The sequence below is a fragment of the Mobula hypostoma genome, chromosome 3 (assembly GCF_963921235.1).
Source record: "Mobula hypostoma chromosome 3, sMobHyp1.1, whole genome shotgun sequence".
Taxonomy (NCBI): domain Eukaryota; kingdom Metazoa; phylum Chordata; class Chondrichthyes; order Myliobatiformes; family Myliobatidae; genus Mobula; species Mobula hypostoma.
This window is the reverse complement of record NC_086099.1, coordinates 139,924,040-139,945,448: the sequence shown is the minus strand read 5'-3', so window position 1 is coordinate 139,945,448 and position 21,409 is coordinate 139,924,040. Positions and strand designations below refer to the sequence as shown.

Below are 21,409 nucleotides of genomic sequence, written 5' to 3'. Positions count from 1 at the left end.
AAGAAAACTCAATTTTATAATGTAATTAAAGGAACACATTGCATTTTGAGAAAATAAAATACCCAACAGCATAAGTGAATTAACAAAATAAAGCATGTCTTACACAAATAAGCCAAAATGCCACCAGCACTCTAAAACAAATGTCAAGTTGACCAAAGCAGAAAATGACTTTAAACACCACTGATCCAATCACCTTCCTGACTGTTGCTGCCAAAGATTTGTGAAAGAATTTTTAAAGTGCACATGTAGCACTCTGAAAAACTAGTTTGGCAGTGGAATCATTAACCCTAACATGTATACTTTTGTTCGCCACAAGCTCAACAGACAACATCTCTGAATTATTAAATACCAATTTCGTCACAAATCCATCAGAGACGATTTTAACCCAGTTTGGAAGACACAAGTCAATGTATGAAATATAAAGGTCCAACCATGACATTATAAAAATATTGAAATGGGAAACATGAAGCAATTAAACTTGCTTACCTTGATTAACTGTGTTAAACAAAATGGTGAGTTTGCACTCATCTTCAGCCTGACTGAACTCTGTGCAAGGGATCGGGATGGTGCTCTCAAACACCAGCCTATGTTGCTTGCCATCCTCTGCTATAGTTAAAGACTCGGGGTGAATCTGGCAAATCAAACCACATCAAGCACACAGTAACTAAATCACTGAAAAGCAATGTTTTTGTAAGCAATTCTTTGAAGCTGGTGTCTGCTTGAAATTAAAGTTTAATCTATACATCCCAAGGGCTACAAATATACTGCTCACTGTGATTCAAGTCTTTTAGGTTCAGTCCTTCATACTACCAAAGAATACTACTTCATTAATGATCATGACAAAAAAGTTGGGGCATCATTTGGAAAAGAAAGTAAAAGATATGTATTTAAGAACACATCCATGCATTAAAAACGGGTATAAACCAAACCACATACAGATATACTAAAGTCATGAGATTGTCATTTACAAGGAGCAACTATGAAATTACTGACATTCTACAACATCAATACCACCAAGATATCTGGAGACTGAAGGCATTTTCCAAAACAATAAAGAGTTGGTCCAATTTTTTTTTTTTTTAATGAGCTCAATGAAAACTGGTGGGTGCACTTCTCTCAAACAAGACTGATCTTCAAGACTTACAGTGTCTATAAAAGTATACACCCCCCTTGAAAGTTTTTCTATTTTATTGTTTTACAACATTGAATCACGGTGGATTTAATTTGGCTTTTTTTCTTACAGATCAACAGAAAAAGACTCTTGTGTCAAAGTGAAAACAGATCTCTACAAAGTGATCTAAATTAATTACAAATATAAACACAAAATAATTGATTGTATAAGTATACATCCTCTTCAAGTCAGTATTCAGTAGATGCACCTTTGGCAGCAAATACATCTTTGAATCTGTGTGGATAGGTCTCTATCAGCTTTGCATATCTGGACATTGCAATTTTTCCCCATTCTCCTTTACAAAATTGCTCAAGCTCTGTCAGATTTCATGGGGATCAGGAGTGAACAGCCCTTTTCAAATTCAGCCACAAATTCCCAATTGGATTAAGGTCTGTACTCTGACTAGGCCACTCTCAGACAGTAACTTGGTTGTTTTTAAAGCCATGCCTGTGTAAATTTGGCTTTATGCTATGGGTCATTGGCTTGCTGGAAAACAAATATTCTCACCAGTTGTTTTTTTTGCATCCTGCATCAGGTTTTCCTCCAGGATTTCCCTATATTTTTCTGCATTCATTTTATCCTCTTCCTTTGCAAGCCTTCCAGGCCTGCTTCAGTGAAGCATCCCTACAGCGTGATATAGCCACCACTATGCTTCATGGAAGTAATGGTGTGTTTTTAACGATGTGCACTTAGTCTGATGGCCAAAAAGCTCAATTTTGGTTTCATCAGACCATAGAACCTTCTTCCAGTTGACTTCAAAGTCTCCCACGTAGCTTCTGACAAACTCCAGCTAAGATTTTATGTGAGTGGCTTTCTTTTTCCCACTCTCCCATAAAGTTGTGTCTGATGAAGCACCCAAACAACAGTTATATGTGCAGTCTCTCTCATCTCAGCCACTGAAACTTGTAACTCCTCCAGAGTTGTCATAGGTCTCTTGGTGGCCTCCCTCACTCGTCCCCTTCTTGCATGGTCACTAGGATTTTGAAGACAGCCTACTCTAGGCAGATCTACAGCTATGCCATTTGTTCCCCCATTTACTGACAACTGACTCAACTGTACTCCAAGGGATATTCAGTCACTTGGATATTGTTTTGCATCCATCTCCTGATTTGTGCTTTCCAATAACGTTTCCGCAGAGTCATTTGGAGTGTTCTTTTGACTTCATGGTGTAGTTTTTGCCAGGATACGGACTCACCAGCAGTTGGATCTTCCAGCTACAGGTGTATTTTTATTGCAATCAATTGAAACACCTTGACTGAACATGGTAACCTCTATTTAACTAATTAAGTGACTTCTGAAACCAATTGACTGCACCAATGATAATTTAGTGTGTCATATTAAAGGGGGTGAATAATTATGCAATCAATTATTTTGTGTTTTACATTTGTAGTTAATTTAGATCACTTTGTAGAAAGCTTTTTTCACTGTGACATGAAAGAGTCATTTCTGATTATCTGTGTCAAAAAGCTAAATTAAGTCCACCATGATTCAATGTTCTAAAATAATAAAACATGAAACATCCAAGGGGAAGTGGGGGGGGAGGTTAAATACTTTTTATACATACTATGTGATTGCAATGTGCATTTTTGTAAGACTTGTGAATGTAGTGTTCTTTCACTTCCAGAGCACCATAGAACCATAGAACATTACAGCACAGAAACAGACCTTTTGGCCCTTCTTGACTTTGACGAACCATTTTTCTGCCTAGTCCCACTGACCTGGACCATATCCCTCCATACACCCCTCATCCATGTACCTGTCCAAGTTGTTCTTAAATGTTAAAAGTGAGCCCACATTTACCACTTCATCTGGCAGCTCATTCCACACTCCCACCACTCTTTGTGTGAAGAAGCCCCCCCCAATGTTCCCTTTAAACTTCTCCCCCTTCACCCTTAACCCATGTCCTCTGTTTTTTTTTCTCCCTTAGGCTCAGTGGAACAAATGAATAAATGCTTATAAATCTGTGATGAAGTATAGTACTTAAAAGCATTACATACAGAAATAAACTTTGCTCCTTTCTCACTAAACTGTCATCCTCACAGTTAAGAGATAAAATGAAATGTTGCAAACATACATGCATCAAGATCACTCAGTCTACAATAAACACAAATTATAGTTAAACATGGTAAGCATATGAGGCAACATATGCTGCAAACAAAAAAAATCCTGCGAGAAGTACGTTACATAAAATCTACAGGAATCAGTATTTTCCTCAATAAAATGCAGTAACTAAGAACTGCATTTACTTCAAATAGAATGTGCAGTTCCTTGCATTTTTTCCACAGCTGATTTTGCAAAACAAAGGACATGGAACAGTGCTCCACAGGAATAGGCTCTTCAGCACCGAATGTCGTGTCGAACTAATTAAAACTGTAACCATTTTCTAAATATGAAAGAAAATTTAAAAATATGTTCTTGAAACTTACAACTTTCCCTGCCATTGTACAATTAACATTAAGTGCATACTGACATAATCTCCGTACTAATATTAACTCACTTTGACCAATATACAACCATCAAAAACAAGTAGAATCAACAATAGTCCAAGGAAATATGGAAAGATGAGATGCTTCTTACTTGAAATACTTTTAAATCTTTCTGCTGTTATAACAATTTTAAAATATACAATTTGGATCAATCTGTTCAAGCAAACCTAGCTAAAGGAAAAGGAAATATTGCTTTTTTAAGAAAATCAATCCTGATGCCATGATGTATTAAAAGTAGAAAGCCTGCTGCGGGTTTCCACAAGGAGAAATTTTTTTTTAAAAAACTATGAACCTCTACAAATGATTACTCAAGATCCTAAAAAGGGTGTAAGTGCAGGCCAGAATTAACAAGAAATAAAAGAGGTCCCTGCAGATCCTGCAAACGTTCAAGGAAATATCCAATAGCTGAATATAAAGCCGTTGCACATGAATCGTCTATCACTGACTCAGCTTGTTTTTGCCAGCTGTATATTGGTCATTCTGTTCCTACATCACATTTATGAAAAAACTGAGTTTTATATTTACTTCATAACTCTGCAGGTTTCATAAAAGCTATTCAGAGATTTTATTAACCTGTCACATATTTCTATTTTGTAGTAGCCTGAAGAACTGATAACATTTTTATGCAGAACTGCATTGGATAAGCTAAGAGAATAAAGACATGGTGTGACTAGTTATTAATTACTTCATACCTTAATACCAGCAAAAAACTCTTTGCTCTCGGCAAAAGGTCCTTGATCATCTTGACGATCCAAATAGAAACTTGAGCTTCTACAGTATATCTGTGAATTCAGAAATATATAACAGGTATATAAAAAAACATAGCTCAGGTAAAAGTAACATTCAAAATACAAACAAGATCACTTTGGTCAACAATCTGCGAAGCTCTGAGCCATTCAACAGAATTCAGTACACACAGTACTGTACAAAAGGTGCCCAAGACTTTCAGTACAATACTGTTATTTGTAAACACAAATCGGAGAGCAAGTTTATAAAATCTGGCAGAAGCAAAGGATGTTGGGAATGGTAAGGGTGGAGTGCCATGGGAGGGGTGTGGAACAGGTGGCAGCGAAGGAGTGCCCTGGGTTGGGGGGGGGGGTGGTGGCGCAGGTGCAGACACACCCAGCCTGGAGACACCAGGCAAGTTCATTTGATTCCAAACAATTAGTTTATTGATCATTACAGAATGTCTCCCTGGTGTGTCCCATTCCCTCCCCCTTTTCCCAACCATGATCCCCCTCTCCCTGCCCCCCCCCCACCCGCTCTCAGCCCACAAAAGAGACCCATATCAGAATCAGGTTTATCATCACTCACATATGTCATGAAATTTGTTTTTCTTTTGCAGCAGTACAGTGCAGTATGTGAAACCGTCTTAGACACCATAGCTATACATATGTGCGCAACACTTATGAATAGTACTGTATATTGATGTAGCTTCCACTCACGATAGAAATGATTTCGAACTTGCAGCCAAATGCACTGGCTGGGCTTCTGCTAAAATTTATTTACATATTTTTTTAAAGAGAAGCATGATTATCTATTAGAGCTATTTACTAGCATAGGGCAACTAATTATTTTTCTTTCCTTTCATTTAAAGATACTTCTTCATGTATTTAATGTTAATTAACAAAGACCATTTAGCAGGTTCTATTTATCTACACATAGACTTTAGTTTCTTTATTTAAAAGGAAGCTCTACTTCCACTTCCTCCTCAGTCTACAGATTCGCCTACATTAATTTTTTCTTGATATGCTCTATCTTCAATTTTGTTTGATTACGCACCAGTGGAACACCTTGGAACATGTTGCTGCATTAAAGGTCTGTACATGAACCATTTGATATTTTAAGAGCTTAAAGACCATCTCCAAAAAGACATTTTGTTAGCCAAGTGAAACGTAATTTTGCTTGGGGGTATTCAAGCAAAAGTATGCAAATTTGTACATTGAGGATTTGGAATGGGAGATACCATTGCACACCATATATCTTGATGTGTTATGTTGACTTCTCTTTTCAATTTCTTCCTTTCTGCATTTTAATGAGTTTTTTTTGTAAAACGTTGCAAACTGTATTGAAAGCTAATGGTAATTGCCTACTTATTTTTACTATACATTTTCTTTGCATTTGTATCTCAGGCTTGCAATCTCTCGTATTCTCTGCTTTATCTGAATGCTTGCATTTTACATCTTTTTAGTTATATGCCTGCAAACTATTTTAGTAATCACTAGATTATTTGAATGAGAGATTGTACACAGTAGTTCTCCATTATGTTTCTACTCCTCCAGTGTTTAAACCACATATTTTGATTTTAAATATTTGTGTACAAGTACAACAATGATTCTACTTTTCAATGTCAATAGGGTTAGATGCTCACACTTACTACCAAAGATGTAAAGGGAATAAAAAAAGTTCTCTGATTGAAAACAGCCAAGTGAAATGCAAGAGTTCACATTTTGTGCAATCCACACTTGCAAACTGTCAGCTTTCAGAGGGTCAAATCTGCAAACATTGATTAAGGGAAATTGAGGTATTCAACTGTGTCATCAGTTTGTAACCCTTGAAAGAGAAAACTTCTTAATTATCAGAAAGATTCATATTTTATTATTCTTTACACTTCAAGATTGTTGTTCCTCCTTTCCTCATTCCAGACACATCTCCCATCTAACAAAGCATTCAGATTGTTTAGAGCATCACTATCAGCACGTCAAGCTTCAAACAAATTTTGAACATGAGATCTGATCTTGTATTTCTTTTCTAAATAAAGCCATGTAACAAAAAACATTAAACCTTCAGTAAATACATTGAGGCTGAATTTTGCCATGTAACTGCAACTAGAGATTGCAAACAGATTTAAGAAATGCCAAGACCCGGCATCAAACTTCAGTTGTGAATTTCAACATAGGTTCCAATTGCATGAAGGGGCAAAACTGGGGAAGCAGCAAGACAAAAACCAGAACAAAAGACACAGTATAACACTGAAGACTGATGTGTTACGGTAAACATGCCAAAGGGAAGGTGGTGAACCACAGTAGACGTGAAGAAAGTGAGCTGGCCCCCAATGTGTACAAGTTTGAAAAGCTAAGTATAGGATGGTACCCCTCAATGATAAGTTACCAACATTTAAAGTAGCATGCAGCAGGACAAGCACCAAATTATATCTATAGAAGAATGAGCACTCACACATCCTACAAAGTGACGTACCTTCCTGAGAACCAGCAATTCCAACATGAACAACTTCTGCGGATATGATTTTCCTTTAACTGTTTTTGCTTTTTTTTTTAAAAAAAAAAGTGTTTCAATTTCATAAACTTTCATCATTGGTTTTGAAATGTGATCGATTTTATGTACAAATATATCATAGGACAACATACCCGGTCTCCAAGTCTGAGACGTATCCCATCTAGTTCAATGAAAGAAAACGTCTGGACTGTTGTTTCCTTTCGCAGCTCCTGTTTGGTTCCATCGGATGACAGACGGAACCATGTAATAATAAATCCAAGAGAACTATTCACAGCTGGACTCTCGAAGGAACACTTCAGGTAAACACTATCATTATCGAGCTCAGCCACAACTTCAACAGCAGCTGGAGCTGGTGGATGTGGAGCTGGTAAATACAAATTACATCCGTGTTATAAAGTTCACAGGCAAAAATCTGGAATAATTCACTGTGCACCAACTGTCATTAAGTACTTCGAAAAGTAAGCTATTTTTCACAGTACTATAGATGTAGTTTCTATCAAAAATGAATTACTAAGCCATGTGGATTTACACAATCTAACATTTACCCCTGGTCTGTATTCATTAGGTTGATCCCAAATACAGCAAAACAACTATCAACCAGTCTCACTATACACTGACAAAGCTAACATGGTTTGTGCCCTGCTTAGTTCCATAGACTATTGATCCAAGAAAATGCTCCTAGTACACATCATGAACTCGTATTCGAGGCCATCCCTGCCAGCTTGATTTGTTTAACTGCTACCACTAGCCGTCCAAAATTATTATCTATTAAATCTTCATTTGCTTAGGGAAATTAACAAAAACAGCCTAAAAGATTCTAGGAGTGCTGGGTCTAGTGCAAAATATATATTAATAAAAACATAGTTTTACTATGTAAGATCACAAGTTAAATGTTCAGGCTCTAATAAAATATTGCATGTAATATTAGTAATTTTAACAACTTCTTTGCATTTGGCAAAAGCCTCAAAAATCTGAAAAGTTCCAATGGAGTAGATGTCGTTTACCAAGATTTCAATACAGCCTTCAGCCAGATACTACAAAGGACCCTGGACCAAAAGGTTAAAGCTCATATGAATCAGTGCAAATGGGATGCAAAACTGGATTGGTTAAAAGAGACAAAGAATTAAAACAGAGGACTGTTTATGTGTTGAATGCCTCGGCTGTCGTGTTCCACAGGAATCAGTGTTGAGACCTCACTGTTTGTAGTATTCAGAAATGACTTGGAAATGGATGTAGGATGCATAATCAGTAAGTTCACAGATGACAGAAATATTGATGGAGTTGTTGATGATGTGGACGGCAGTCTTAGGCTACAGGGTGATGACAATATCTTTGTAAAATGGGCTAAGTAATGGCAGGTGGACTTTTCATGGCAATGAAATTTGGGACAACTAACAAGGCTAGGTCATGCAAGGAGTATTGAGGAGCTGAGGGACATTAGTATGCAAGTCCCAAGATCCTTAAATGTGGCAGCAGTGGTACGTGACATAGTTTAGACTTATCAGATACAGGCCTTCTTTAGTCTGGGAGATTAAACTCCAGTTTCATAAAATATTGGTGAGAATGTACCAATGGAATACTGTGGGCATTTCTGGTCACCAGTGTAAGGAAGATATGATACTACTGCACAAAGTGCAGAGGAGATTCAGAAGAATGTCGCCTGGGATGGAGAGTTTCAGTCATCAGGAGAAACAGCAGGGGCTAGATCTGCTTTCCCTGGAGTGGAAAAGTTAAGGTGAGACATGATTAAGGTACTGAAACCTCTTTTTACCGGGCGTCTCTGGAAGTGTGGCTCACTAGCCCCTCTGGACTCCGCGACAAGAAACCCACCTTTCCCAGACTTCCTACGTTTAGGGTGTATACACCTTGGTCCCGCCAAGTCCATGGGGTTGGGACGTCTCGCCCACCCAAACATTGGCTTGTGTGAATGCTGTATGATTTACTGCCCCCCTGCAATCACCCGTCAGCAAGAAATAACAGATCATATACTGCATACAATTAAAAAGGACAATTATGAATGTTAACTTAAGCAAAGAGTTATTAAAGAAAAGAATGAAAAAAACTAAAAGTGTCCATTATAATTAAACAGTCAAATGTGCACACAAGTTGGAGCTCATCTTCAGCTTGTCTGTAACTCATGCACTGGGCCCCTGCTCTCTGTGAAAGCACACGCCACCTCCGAATGTCGCTTGAAATCCATCTCGAACAAATGGCTCTCCCACAGGAGTATTGGTCCTTCCTCCTCAAAGCTGTTCATCTGCACAAAGCACCTTGTGCAACAGGGACAGCTTCCTCAGCTATCTTCCCTCCTGTCTTCTTCAAGTTCCTTCCGAAAAAGACCTCGATCCACACCAGCATCCCTCACAAAACCTCTCCATCCAGCATTCTCTAGAACCTTCTCCCAATTCCACCATCCTAACTGGCTGACACCACATTCCTAAGTTGAACAACAAAGCATCTATCTCAGCTCAAATCCAAACAGGCTGGAAGCAGAACAGACAGCTCTTACAGAATTGCTAAAATGAAATACCCACTGCAGAGCAGTAAAAATCTTAACTAGGGCATTACCAAGTATCAGGGATATAGATAAGGATAAATGTTTTCAGTAGTCCACTCTCTCAGAGGTGAACAAATCTGGCTGACATCAACATAGGACAAGGGGCAAGAGATTTCGAAGGGATTTGAGGGGGACCTTTTTCCTACTCTTCAGAAAATGGTGAGGTTATCTGGAATGCATTGCCAGACACAGTGGTGGAAGCAAAGTCAAGGACAGCATGTAAGGAGTGGGACAAGTGCTAGAACTTCCCCTACACCTCCTCCTCACCATCATTCAGGGTCCCAAACACTCCTTCTAGGTAAGGTGACACTTCATCTAGTGCTCCCAGTTTGGTTTCCTCTGCACTGGTGAGACTCAACATAGATTGTGGGTTCATTGAGCATCCTCACCCCATTTGCCACAAAAAGTAGGACTTCCTGGTGACCATCCATTTTAATTCAACTTCCCGTTCCCATACGTTGGCCCATGCTTTCCTATACTGCCATGACAAAGCCATGCTCAGCTTGGAGGAGCAACACCTCATATTCCACCTGGGTAGCCTCCAACTTCATGGCATGAACATCTCTTCTGGTTATTTCTCCCTCGACCCCCTTCTCTTCTCCCATTCCCCATTCATCATTTATTCTCCTTCATAGATGCTGCCTGACTTGTTGAGTTCCTGAAGCATTTTGTGTGTGTTGCATTTAAGTAGAGTCTGCTCAAGCACTTAGATCACCTGAGCACAGAAGTCAAGTGCCAGTAGTTGGGATTAACTGCTCAGTGTGGACGTGTGAGCCTAGGTGCAGTAAATGATGGATGACAGATGTTAATATTCACCCACTGTCTCTTGAGTAATTTACATAACTAGAATAAACTCTCTGACAGAAACCAGGATGAAATTATGAATGAAAAAAAAACAGAATGCAATAATATGAATAAAATGGACCTTTACCTCTGCAAGCATTTCCAATTTCCATCCCCTCTGGACCACATTTGTGTTTATCTTCTGTATCAGACAGGACTAGGACAGAATTAAATGAACATCAGTGAGATCACTTCCACTAAATTAATTAAGTCATTATCCTTATTAATTCTTACTGTTTTTGCTCCTCATCTTATACTCAGTTGTCAGAATGACAAAGCTCTTCTGGCTCTTCAACCTAATGACACTTCTTTCATTGTGTTCAGCATAACTTGATGAGGGAATTTGTAGCTACCTACTTGTCTTTCAGGGCTAAGAATGACAAATCGATGTTTACAGTCGCTAATGCCAGTTTGATTAATCTTATCCAAGTAAATAGTAAATCCAATTTTCCTCCTGCAGAGATTAGACATGAAGTTGAATCTGGTGAATTATTTTCCCAGATAATGCAGCAGTTAGTGCTGGATTTCTTTATATCTGTTGAGATTCATAATTTGTTTCTTGGAATACTGTTCACTTGCCTTTCAATTACTATATTTCAGGAATGGTAGCTTTGTAGTTGTATTGCGAGTTCAGGACTCCAGATAATTAGTAATTCTAATCAACTGCCACAGTGGCACCCTACAAATTTAAATTTTAAAAGTAACCAAATCTGAAATAACAAGTGATCATCTCAAAAGTGAACATCAATCTAACAGATTGCCCTAAAACACAGTTTCACTAATGTCCTTCAGAGGAGAGAGTCACTTATCAAGTCTTAACAAAAATTAATTCAAAAATAATGGGGATGAGCTTTTCCACCACTCTTGCCCACAAAAAAAGCTTGGATTCCTTCCCTCCTGACAGGCACGCCCCAGCAGAGCACAATCTTGGATTAATTCCCTGTTGGCCAAAGGTAATGTCTCTGGCTCTTCCTTCCACATGCAACAGTATCAGAGCTCTGCCATTGCTGTCAAGCACCTGATCCAAAGGTAACCTCAATTTCCCCCATATAGCCAGGCCTGACTAAGCCTGTGATTGTTTACCCAAGCCCAGCATTAAAGAGAATGACAGCATGGTACACGTTTAATCTTGGGCCTCATTTCTAACTGAATTTAGTGCAACTGGATAATGACCAAATGGGAATTTTTCTACTATGGTAAAGCGTGCACTGGAAATGCTGAGAGAAATATCCAGACTGACAATATACCTTGGTGGAAGTGCCTGCACAATTTTGTTTTAAGTCAACAACAAAATGTTTACATATTTAAATAAGGGAAGAAAATTAAAATACTCAAACTCAAATTTGCAGCAGATGTGAATTTTGCATTCATGCCAGCTCCTTGTCCTAGATTAGTTCAATGCTTAGAGCTGTTAAAATATAAAAATAGGACTTATTTTTTTCATTCAATTCACTTCATCTTAGCTAAATGTATTCTATTCATCCTAAGTGCAATATCTTGTCTGAATATTTGCTGAAGTAAAAATAACCTTTGTTTGTGTTTGCACAGACTGATACTGTTTGTTTCAGCATTCCCATGTTCATGCACATTCACTTTGCTTTACATAGTCAGAGTAGCCATGGAGCACAGTATATTATCAACATTTTTCAAATAAGATATTTGTCACTGCTACACTAAAACAATAATCGGCACAAATGTTTTGCATAAAGTTGATCACTATCCAGTTAAACAATTTATACCCTAGACTTCAAGATATTTCACAGAAAAGCTGGAAATATGTCATGCCCTGAAGTTCTGATGAGAAGGTTCCATAGGCTGATCTATCCAATATTTCTTTTTGTCTCTCCTCTTCATGGTATTTCACATTTGTGTACTGTCAATCTCCTTTGGGTACTGGTGAAGGGTTTCGCCAGCAACATCAATTATTTATCGGTCTTCATAGATGTTGCCTAGCCCTCTGAGTTCCTCCAGCCTTGTGTGTTGCTCAAGATTTCCAGCATCTAGGAGAATCTCTTAAGTCTCCTTTGGGTGCTGAAAGGTTTAAATTACCAACGACGTCGCAAGGACTTGTGTATCATTGGATGATGTGTGGGCCAAAAAAAGGTGTGAGTGATTGTCTTGAAGGTTTTTATTGTGGTCATAAGATCCTGCTGGATATTGGCAACATAGAATACTGCATGTCTGGTTCACTGGTGAGACCGAATGTGGGGGTACTGCATTGCCTCAGTTGAGGCAAGGACCAGGCCCTCACCTCAGGGTCACCTGCTGCAGTCGCCAGGAGAGGAGGCGCTGAGGCCGTGTGGAAGAGGGCTCCGTGGGCATGCTGGAATCTGTTCTGGGTTGGGGACTGGCCCCTCCCAGTGGAGTTTCCCTCCAGAGCTCGCTCGATGGAAGAACAAGCTGGACCAGGACAAGTTAACATCGGTCAACAGTCATGCCACTCATGGACTTGGGCTATATATTTTTTTTTATCAGACTATGCTATGTGCTATATTCAGTGTGTTATGTATTGTTGGTAATGTTTTTTGCACCTTCACTTTGGAAGAATGTGTTACATTTGGCTGAATTCATGTGTGGTTGCATGATAATTAAACCTGAACTTGAGATGTTGGTCTGAGGAACCTATAGCTGCTGCTACACGTAAAGGTTTTATTGCTCAACACAATACTGTTCCAAGGGCAGGTCAGCCAAGGTGCTGCCACTGGGATTAAAGATATTACTAACTATGGAGGTGTTTGTTGGATGTTTGGGTTTTGTTTACTATGAAGCAAAAAGGCTCCCAACAGATTATCTTTAAAAAAAAAATCCTGCAGGATATTGAAAGGAAGGAAATGGAAGCAATTTCAAATTAAAGTGCAATTTCTGAGATTAATATAATTTTTAAAAAGTCAATTAATTTCCTTTACCAGAAAAAGTAATCTCAAATATCTGGATTCACAACTCACTACCTGGAAATAAGCCTTGTCATACCATGGTTCACCTATGATACTTGGTAGTCAGTGGTGCTTTATGAGATTGTTCTAGCTGCTACATAATGAATGGCATCCATGGAGACTTGTTCTTGTTTCCAACACAATTTAAATTGAGTTTTCTTTCTTTCTTGGGGATTTTTTAACCAATAAAGAAATAAATGATTTTTTTATTATCTCTATAGCTGATTGATTTAAATACAACAAAATTGGACTTCATCAATAACTCCAAACAATTGCAAAGTGAATTACCAACGTATTTTTCACTGAACACATTTTTGAAATTAATGGAAATGAAAACTTAGTGTGAAGGAATTCAGTGAAAGCTAATTTTTTTTTACATGCTACCAATTTCAATTTCATGCTAATTTGGTTAATATGCATGATTGTTACATAAATTCTTGCAAGTTCAAAATGGACAGGCTATTGTCAGTTACTAAATATATTTACGGGTTTCCCCCGCCATCCGAAGGTAGAGCGTTCCTATGAAATGGTTCGTAAGCCGAAATGTTGTAAAGTGAAGAAGCAATTACCATTTATTTACATGGGAAAATTTTGTGAGTGTTCGCAGACCCAAAAATAACCTACCAAATCATGCCAAATAACACATAAAACCTAAAATAACAGTACCAGAAAGTAAAAGCAGGAATGATATGATAAATACACAGCCTATATAAAGTAGAAATACTTTTCCACAATCATTGCCGGCACAGATCTCCGTAGCAAAAATCTTACGCAAGTAAGAGCCGTCGGCACAAAATCTCACACCAGCGCTGTTGGCAAAAACACGGTGCAAGCATTCTCCAGTAATCTATAAACTATGAAGCTGCCAAATCATACCAAATAACACGTAAAAATACACAGCTGATATAAAGTAGAAATAACTTATGTACAGTGTAGTATCACTTATCGGAATCGGGACAGCACAGAGCACACTGATGATGGTGTGTTAGGTTAAGTCATCGCAGGCTGGGTGGGGCAGTGGCCCCCACCCTCCGGGCCACCAACCGATACATTGCCGCGAAGCACGCAGGGGTCCAGCGGCAGCCGGGACACACCCAGCACATCTTTAAGAAAAAAGCTGAAATAAACATGCTAGTTAATTACATGCTGCCCGACACGTAATTGTTGGCCCAGATCAGTGCCGATTGCATCGCCTCTGATCTGGGCCGACAATTATGTGTGGGGCGGCACCTAATTAATTAGCATGTTTATTTCGGCTTTTTTCTTAAAGATGTGCTGTGTGCCTCCCGGCTACTGCTGCATTCTCTGCAAATCGGTACAGTATCTGTCCGGGGCCCGGGTGTTGGGGTGGTGGGACACGGGGGTGTCATCTCATCGTCGATCAGGGCAGGCAGTTCATCTTCTCCTATGACTGCCCACCTCGACGTCAAAGGTCGAGGTTCGTCGTCTGTTGTGGCTGATGTGGAAGGCTTGTTTGACTGCTGAGCCTTGCGCATTTTTCTATCATACAGTTCTTTGTAAGGACTCAAAGAATCTTGCAAATATCCCCTAAACCAACGTATCCTTTCAAAATTAAAGTCGTACTTTATCATTACTCATTTGATTTCAATTGTTATCCTTTCCTCTTCCAATTGCATCAGCTCTTCATCTATCAGTTCTTGATCGTCTTGATCGTGGGATACCAAAACCTCTTCAACATCATCTTCGTCAGCTTCCACAAGCCAAACTCATTTTGTCCTTGCTTCGTTCACCACAATCGAAACGCTTAATTATGTCTAGTTTTACGCTGTGTAACACCCTTACGAGCTCTTTCAGGCTTTTCCGACACCCTAGAACTCATCTTGCAAACGACTGCTCACAGGCTCGTGTTAAAACAATGCTGGCAAGAATGCCGTTCCGAATCCGGGGAGAGCGGCTGCTCGGGGCTCGCGCTGCTTTTTATCACGCGCTGATTTTTTCGCGCACTGAATTTTTTATCGCGTGCTGAATTTTTTTCATAACAGTGAAAACACGTTCTGAAAGCGAAAACAGGGTACTAATATAGGTCTTTCGTAACAGTGAGGTTTTGTAAAGCAAACGTTCGAAAAGCGGGGGGACACCTGTAACACATATACAGAAGATTCTAGCTATTAGACAAGAAGAGCTATAATTCCCCTTCCAAAGGTTACTGCTGAAGCAGTACCCCATCTGAATGGATTTTATGCCTCCAAATTCTCCATCCCAGATTGATGAAAGGAACTATCAGATGTTAATAAAAATTACGAAGAAAAATAAAACACCTACCATGCATAACCTTACTGCTGTATGGTAGTCAGTAACACATCAGTATTTAAGTATGGCAACATCAATTCAGTGTTAAAAGATATTCAAACTTTGACTTAATATACAGAATTATTTGCAAAATTAATGACAGAAAGTTTGTGGTAATATTCTGTTAACTCAAAAAATACTCCAAATATTAATACTATTTTTTTTTACCTTAGTGCAGGGGTGGCCAATCTTTTACATTCCATGCATCAATTTTTTCATGCACGAGTTCAGTTGTGCCATACAACTCTTGTACCCCCATTCAATTCTTGTAAAAATACATTAATATCAAACTTGTGCGTGAAAAAAAAATCGCATCTGAACTCGTGCGTGAAAAAAATAATGCATGGAATGTAAAAAGTTGGCCACCCCTGCCTTAGCGGTAGATAGAGATAGAGATAGAGACAGAGATAGAGACAGAGATAGAGACAGAGATAGAGACAGAGATAGAGACAGAGATAGAGACAGAGATAGAGACAGAGACAGAGATATAGAGAGTTAGATATAGAGCACACCCCTACCTTCTGCACAATATCCCATGCATCCTTGCGTAGGCTGGAGTAGGTACAGGAAAAAGTCACTGCAGTTTCGGACACTGACCGGAATTCGGAAGAGGCAACAGTCCTTTGTTGTACTGAAGAAAAACCGCCAAGTTGCACAGGCAGTCAAATGTTTAATCTCTCCAAGCTGTGGCAAAGAATCCATCTCTCTTAGAGATAACCAGACAGGGGCTTGAGTACCACAATGATTCATCTAAGGGGAGAATTTATAAGATTAAATTAAACAACATTTTTTTTCCTACCACAGTTTGTATAACCACTTTGCATTCAATACAATGAGGAATAACTTCAGTTCAGCTAATAATAAGTGTTTCATTCTTAGGTCAGGGTTTCACTCATGATCAATTATGACCATAGTTACTTCCCTTTCTGAAAAGAAAATGTCCTCATCGTCTATACATTCCTTCAGTCCATACTGGAATACAGTCTGTCCACTGTGGTCAAATTATCAGTCATTTATAAAACTGTACTTACTAAAGCAAGATCTAGGGAAATAGTTGTGAAAATCCATCATTCGTGCATAGAAGTATACATTTAATGGGCCAATGGACAACTTTCAAAATGATTCCCAAAATTTATAATTTTCTCATTCCACGACAAGTCTTATAAGATTGACCAGGATTGCAAAGCAAAAGTCATAATGTTCATTCTTGAATGTAATGTTCTTGAAAAATGGCTTACTAAGCAAAGGTAGTGGCTTTGGTCATAGAAGGTACTTAATAAATATATTTTGTTTTACTTGTAATGCTAGTAACCTTCAATTTTCACAGCATAGCTGAACGAAATGTGGGCCACTGTCGTTACAAAAAACTTCTTTTGAAAATGCATTTTTAAAAACATCAAGAAATGAAGCTGCAGTTCAGATTGGGCACAGTTCCAAGAGCAGCCCATGCTTCCATTGCCTTTGTGCTAAACTCTGCTAATTTCACAGGTAAACAGATTACAGTTGGTCATCAGGGAGCTTTTTTTGGCCCTAGCTCATGGTACTGAAATGGTCTAATAGATAGAATCAATTCACTCAGAACAGAAATAGTTAAAACTTGAGCATCTGAGTCACTAAAAGTCAATATTTAGCAATGATCATCTGTATTCCATTAGATCTCATTAAATCTTCCTAAAATTGACATCACTAGAGTGGACACATTTCATGGTTTTCAGGAAACAGGATGGCTTAATTAAACAATATAGTTTCTAAACAGTTCAGCTTGCTATATGAAAATACTCATCTCTTTTGCTCATGGGTGTCAAATAGTTTAGTGATTCAAGAGCACTGTATACCTCTACACATTTTGTTGGCATTTCTGCAGGCTTATCAAATATCTGAAAGCGATACCATCCTGGTGTTAAAGAGTGATCGCATATCAGCTCTTGTATTGCTGACTGCTGCAGCCGAAGTGAATCAAAGTCCACACTTCTGTATGGGTTCTGAAGAAGCTGGTGACCACCAGGGTAGCATTCAGGAGCTGTCAGACAATGGAAAGGGAGTCAGTGGCTGTTTGCTATAACTGTCCAAATAATTAATTGTTTTATCTAACCTCATTGATGATATGGTTAGCTAAAAGCACAAGGTATAGGCATTCAAAAACTATTTCTGACTATAGATTTTTGACCTACTGAGTTTGTAAATTAAACAGTGCATTTCTGCAACAATGTTTAAGCTTAAATATCCCCCCTGTATGATGTTTTAATTTATACTGACTTTAACTTTCCAAATTCATATGAATTTGGTTTCAAAAATATCAATCCTGCCTTAAATACAAAATAAACCAAAAAAATTGTTAAATCATGGGAGGTTTACTGAAGTATCAAATGTTATTGAATGGCTCTTACAGGTCACCAAAGGAAAACCTCAGAGTAAACGAGACAGACTGACAGAGAGAGACAGATCTCAAATGGGAGATAGCGAGAGCAAGAACCTTGACCCAAAGCATTCACAATTTCCCTCCAGCATTTCCCCATACTTACTCACAGAGCTGTCCAAGTTCCTCCAGCAGCCTATTTTTGCTCCAGATTCCAGCATTTGCAGACTCGTTTGTCTCAATCTCACATTGATTGAGCTGGGTGATGGAATAGGGCTAACACAATAAGCCAGCTTCTGAAGTTACTGTTGATCAAAGTGAGGATCAAATAAGTTTGCAGGGATGTTAGCAGCAAGATCTTCCGGTTAGGCTGCGCTTCAGAAGAGGCAAGAATACAAATCCACCCAATTGGGGTTCTCAGAAAACCAAATAATTAAGACAGAGGTACCCCAGAATGATGCAATCAAAGTGTACTGTGCTTCTAATTGTCCCCATTAACCTATTTAGTCTCAGCTTATTACATATTGTGTTTGTTTGACTTATCCCTCATCATACTCCTTTACTAGTGAAAACAATTTTACTTTTTAACTTCACAAACACGAGGAAATCTGCAGATGCTGGAATTTCAAGCAACACACATAAAATTTGCTGGTGAAAGCAGCAGGCCAGGCAGCATCTCTAGGAAGAGGTACAGTCGACGTTTATGGTCTCGGCCCAAAACGTCAACTGTACCTCTTCCTAGAGATCCTGCCGGGCCTGCTCCGTTCACCAGCAACTTTCATGTGTTACTTTTTAACTTTCCAGTTTTGATGAAGATCTGAGACCTGAAAGATTAACTTTTTCCTCTTTCCACAGATACAGCCTGATCCAATGAAAGTTTCTCACATTGCTGTTTTAGTTAGAGAAATAAGGCAATTGCATTCTCGTGAAAGTCAGTGATCATTTCAATGTCAAGAAAGCTAGACTGGTAGTGCTTCATTCTTTTCATTGTCAGATTTGCCATCCTCTGGGTGAAAGTTGAGACAAAAGACAGAGGGTGCTGGAATCCAGAGCAAAAAAAAATGTGCTGGATGAAATCTGTACGTCAAGCAGCATTTATATAGGGGGAAAAACTGTCTAGATTTCAGATAGCGTCTGCATCAGGATAAGTTCTTAAATCTTTTAGGTGAAATATTCTATCATGCTATTTTAGAAAAAAGATAATTCATGATCCTGGCAAATATTATCCCTTAAACTGTTTTCTTTTGGTATGATGGTGGTACCTGGTCATTATGAACCACTGCTGTTTGCAGGATTATAATGTGTATAAACTGATGATTGCATTTTCCATTTTACAAGTAACTACTTCCATGAACACAACATCATTATTCCTATTTCTTTCACTAGTTATTTTGTAATTTATAGTAATCTTGTCTTTGCACTGTACTGCTGCTGCAAAACAACAAATTTAATGTATAAGACAATAAACCTGATTCTGAACCATACTTCAAAGCATTCTTATTCTACTGTAAAGCATTTTAGAACATTCTGAACTGATGAAAAAAAACTATAAAGTCTAAGTTTTTCCCCCTGCGCATATTAACTAGACTATTGAAATCTGATCAAAAGAATGGGTGATCATACACATGAGAAAGTCTGCAGATACTAGAAATCCAAAGCAACACATACAAAGTGCTGGAGGAACGGAGCAGGTCAGGCAGCTTCTATGGAAATGAATTAACAGTTCGGTGTTAATTCTTCCTCAGCCTGGCACACACTGCAGATAAATTTTGACAATACTTTCTGATAAATTGCATATTGTTCAGTGGAACTTTTAATGTTTTGAAATGAACCATTATACATGTCTTTCTTCATTGTTAACACATTGAGAAAAGGTTGAAACTATATGGGAAAGATAAAAGACAAATGTACAAACCCCATTTCCAGACAAGTTGGAGTATTTTCCAAAATGCAATAAAAACAAAAATCTGTGATATGTTAATTCATGTGAACCTTTATTTAACTGACAAAAGTACAAAGAAAAGATTTTCAATAGTTTTACTGACCAACTTAATTATATTTTGTAAACATACACAAATTTAGAATTTGATGGCTGCAACACACTCAACAAAAGTTGGGACAGAGGCATGTTTACCATTGTGTTACATCACCTTTCCTTTTAATAACACTTTTTAATCATTTTGGAACTGAGGATACTAATTTGCAATTGGAAATTTTGTCCATTCTTGCTTGATATAAGACTTCAGCTGCACAGCAGTCCATGGTCTCCGTTGTCTGGTTCTCCTCTTCATGATGCGCCATACATTTTCAATAGGAGATAGATCTGGACTGGCAGCAGGCCAGTCAAGCACACGCACTCTGTGTCTACAAAGCCACGCTGTTGTAACCCATGCAGAATGCGGTGTGGCATTATCCTGCTGAAATAAGCATGGATGTTCCGGGAAGAGACGTCGCCTTGATGGCAACATATGTCTCTCTAAAATCCTAATATATGCCTCAGAGTCAATGGTACCTTCACATACATACAACTCACCCATGCTGTGGACACTGATGCACCCCCATACCATCGCAGATGCTGGCTTTTGCACCTTTTGCTGATAAAAATCTAGATGGTTATTTTCATCTTTGGCACGAAGAACTCGATGCCCGTTTTTTTTCTGAAAACTAGCTGAAACGTGGACCCATCTGACCACAGCACATGGTTCCACAGTTTTCCGGTCCATCTGAGATGAGCTCGGGCCCAGAGAACTTGCCAGCATTTCTGCATAGAGTTGATGGATGGTTTCCTCCTTGCGTAATACAGTTTCAAGTTGCATTTCTGGATGCAGCAACGGACTGTGTTGAGTGACAATGGTTTTCCGAAGTACTCCCGAGCCTTTGTTGGACGCTTCTTTTATACCCAGTCATGATACTTCACCTGCTACCAATTAGCCTGCTTAATGTGGAGTCTTCCAAACCAGTGTTACTTGAATATTCTGTGCACTTTTCAATCTTATTTTAACTCTGTCCCAACTTTTGTTGCGTGTGTTGCAGCCATCAAATTCTAAATTTGTGTATATTTACAAAATACAATTAAGTTGGTCAGTAAAATTATTGAAAATCTTTTCTTTGTACTTTTGTCAGTTAAATAAAGGTTCACGTGAATTAACATATCACAGATTTTTGTTTTTATTGCATTTTGGAAAATATCCCAACTTTTCTGGAAATGGGGTTTGTAGTACAAGTTGTAATATTCGAAATTCCAAAATCCAAAAAGTTATGAAATCCAAATTATCTTAAGTGATGTCACAAATGGAAAGGTACATATTAATTGAGCAGAAATTAATGAAAACTTTTTAAAAAGTGCATAGAGCAAAAAATGAAGATCTCGATCATGTATTTAAAAAAGGATTCATTAACATCATCAGAGTGAACATATGCTGTTTAACAGTATGCTAATCATGAAACAAGAAACAATCTATCACGTCAAACTGAAGGTTATTATGAACATTCAGCGGGTTGGTTGTAGAAAATTAA

The 21,409-nt window shown here is 38.4% G+C and overlaps 1 protein-coding gene across 2 annotated transcripts in view; it reads right to left on the bottom strand.

Annotated features, from left to right (window-relative positions):
• Window positions 1-21,409, bottom strand: part of vwde (von Willebrand factor D and EGF domains) — a 239,477-nt gene that overhangs the window by 146,515 nt on the left and 71,553 nt on the right. For both annotated transcript variants that reach the window (XM_063042310.1, XM_063042311.1), the window contains exons 2-7: window positions 17,373-17,557; window positions 16,056-16,287; window positions 10,383-10,451; window positions 7,026-7,258; window positions 4,350-4,439; window positions 487-631 (exon numbers count right to left, since the gene is read on the bottom strand). In XM_063042310.1, the coding sequence (XP_062898380.1) occupies window positions 487-631; window positions 4,350-4,439; window positions 7,026-7,258; window positions 10,383-10,451; window positions 16,056-16,287; window positions 17,373-17,557 (954 nt within the window). The remainder of the gene's footprint in view (window positions 1-486; window positions 632-4,349; window positions 4,440-7,025; window positions 7,259-10,382; window positions 10,452-16,055; window positions 16,288-17,372; window positions 17,558-21,409) is intronic.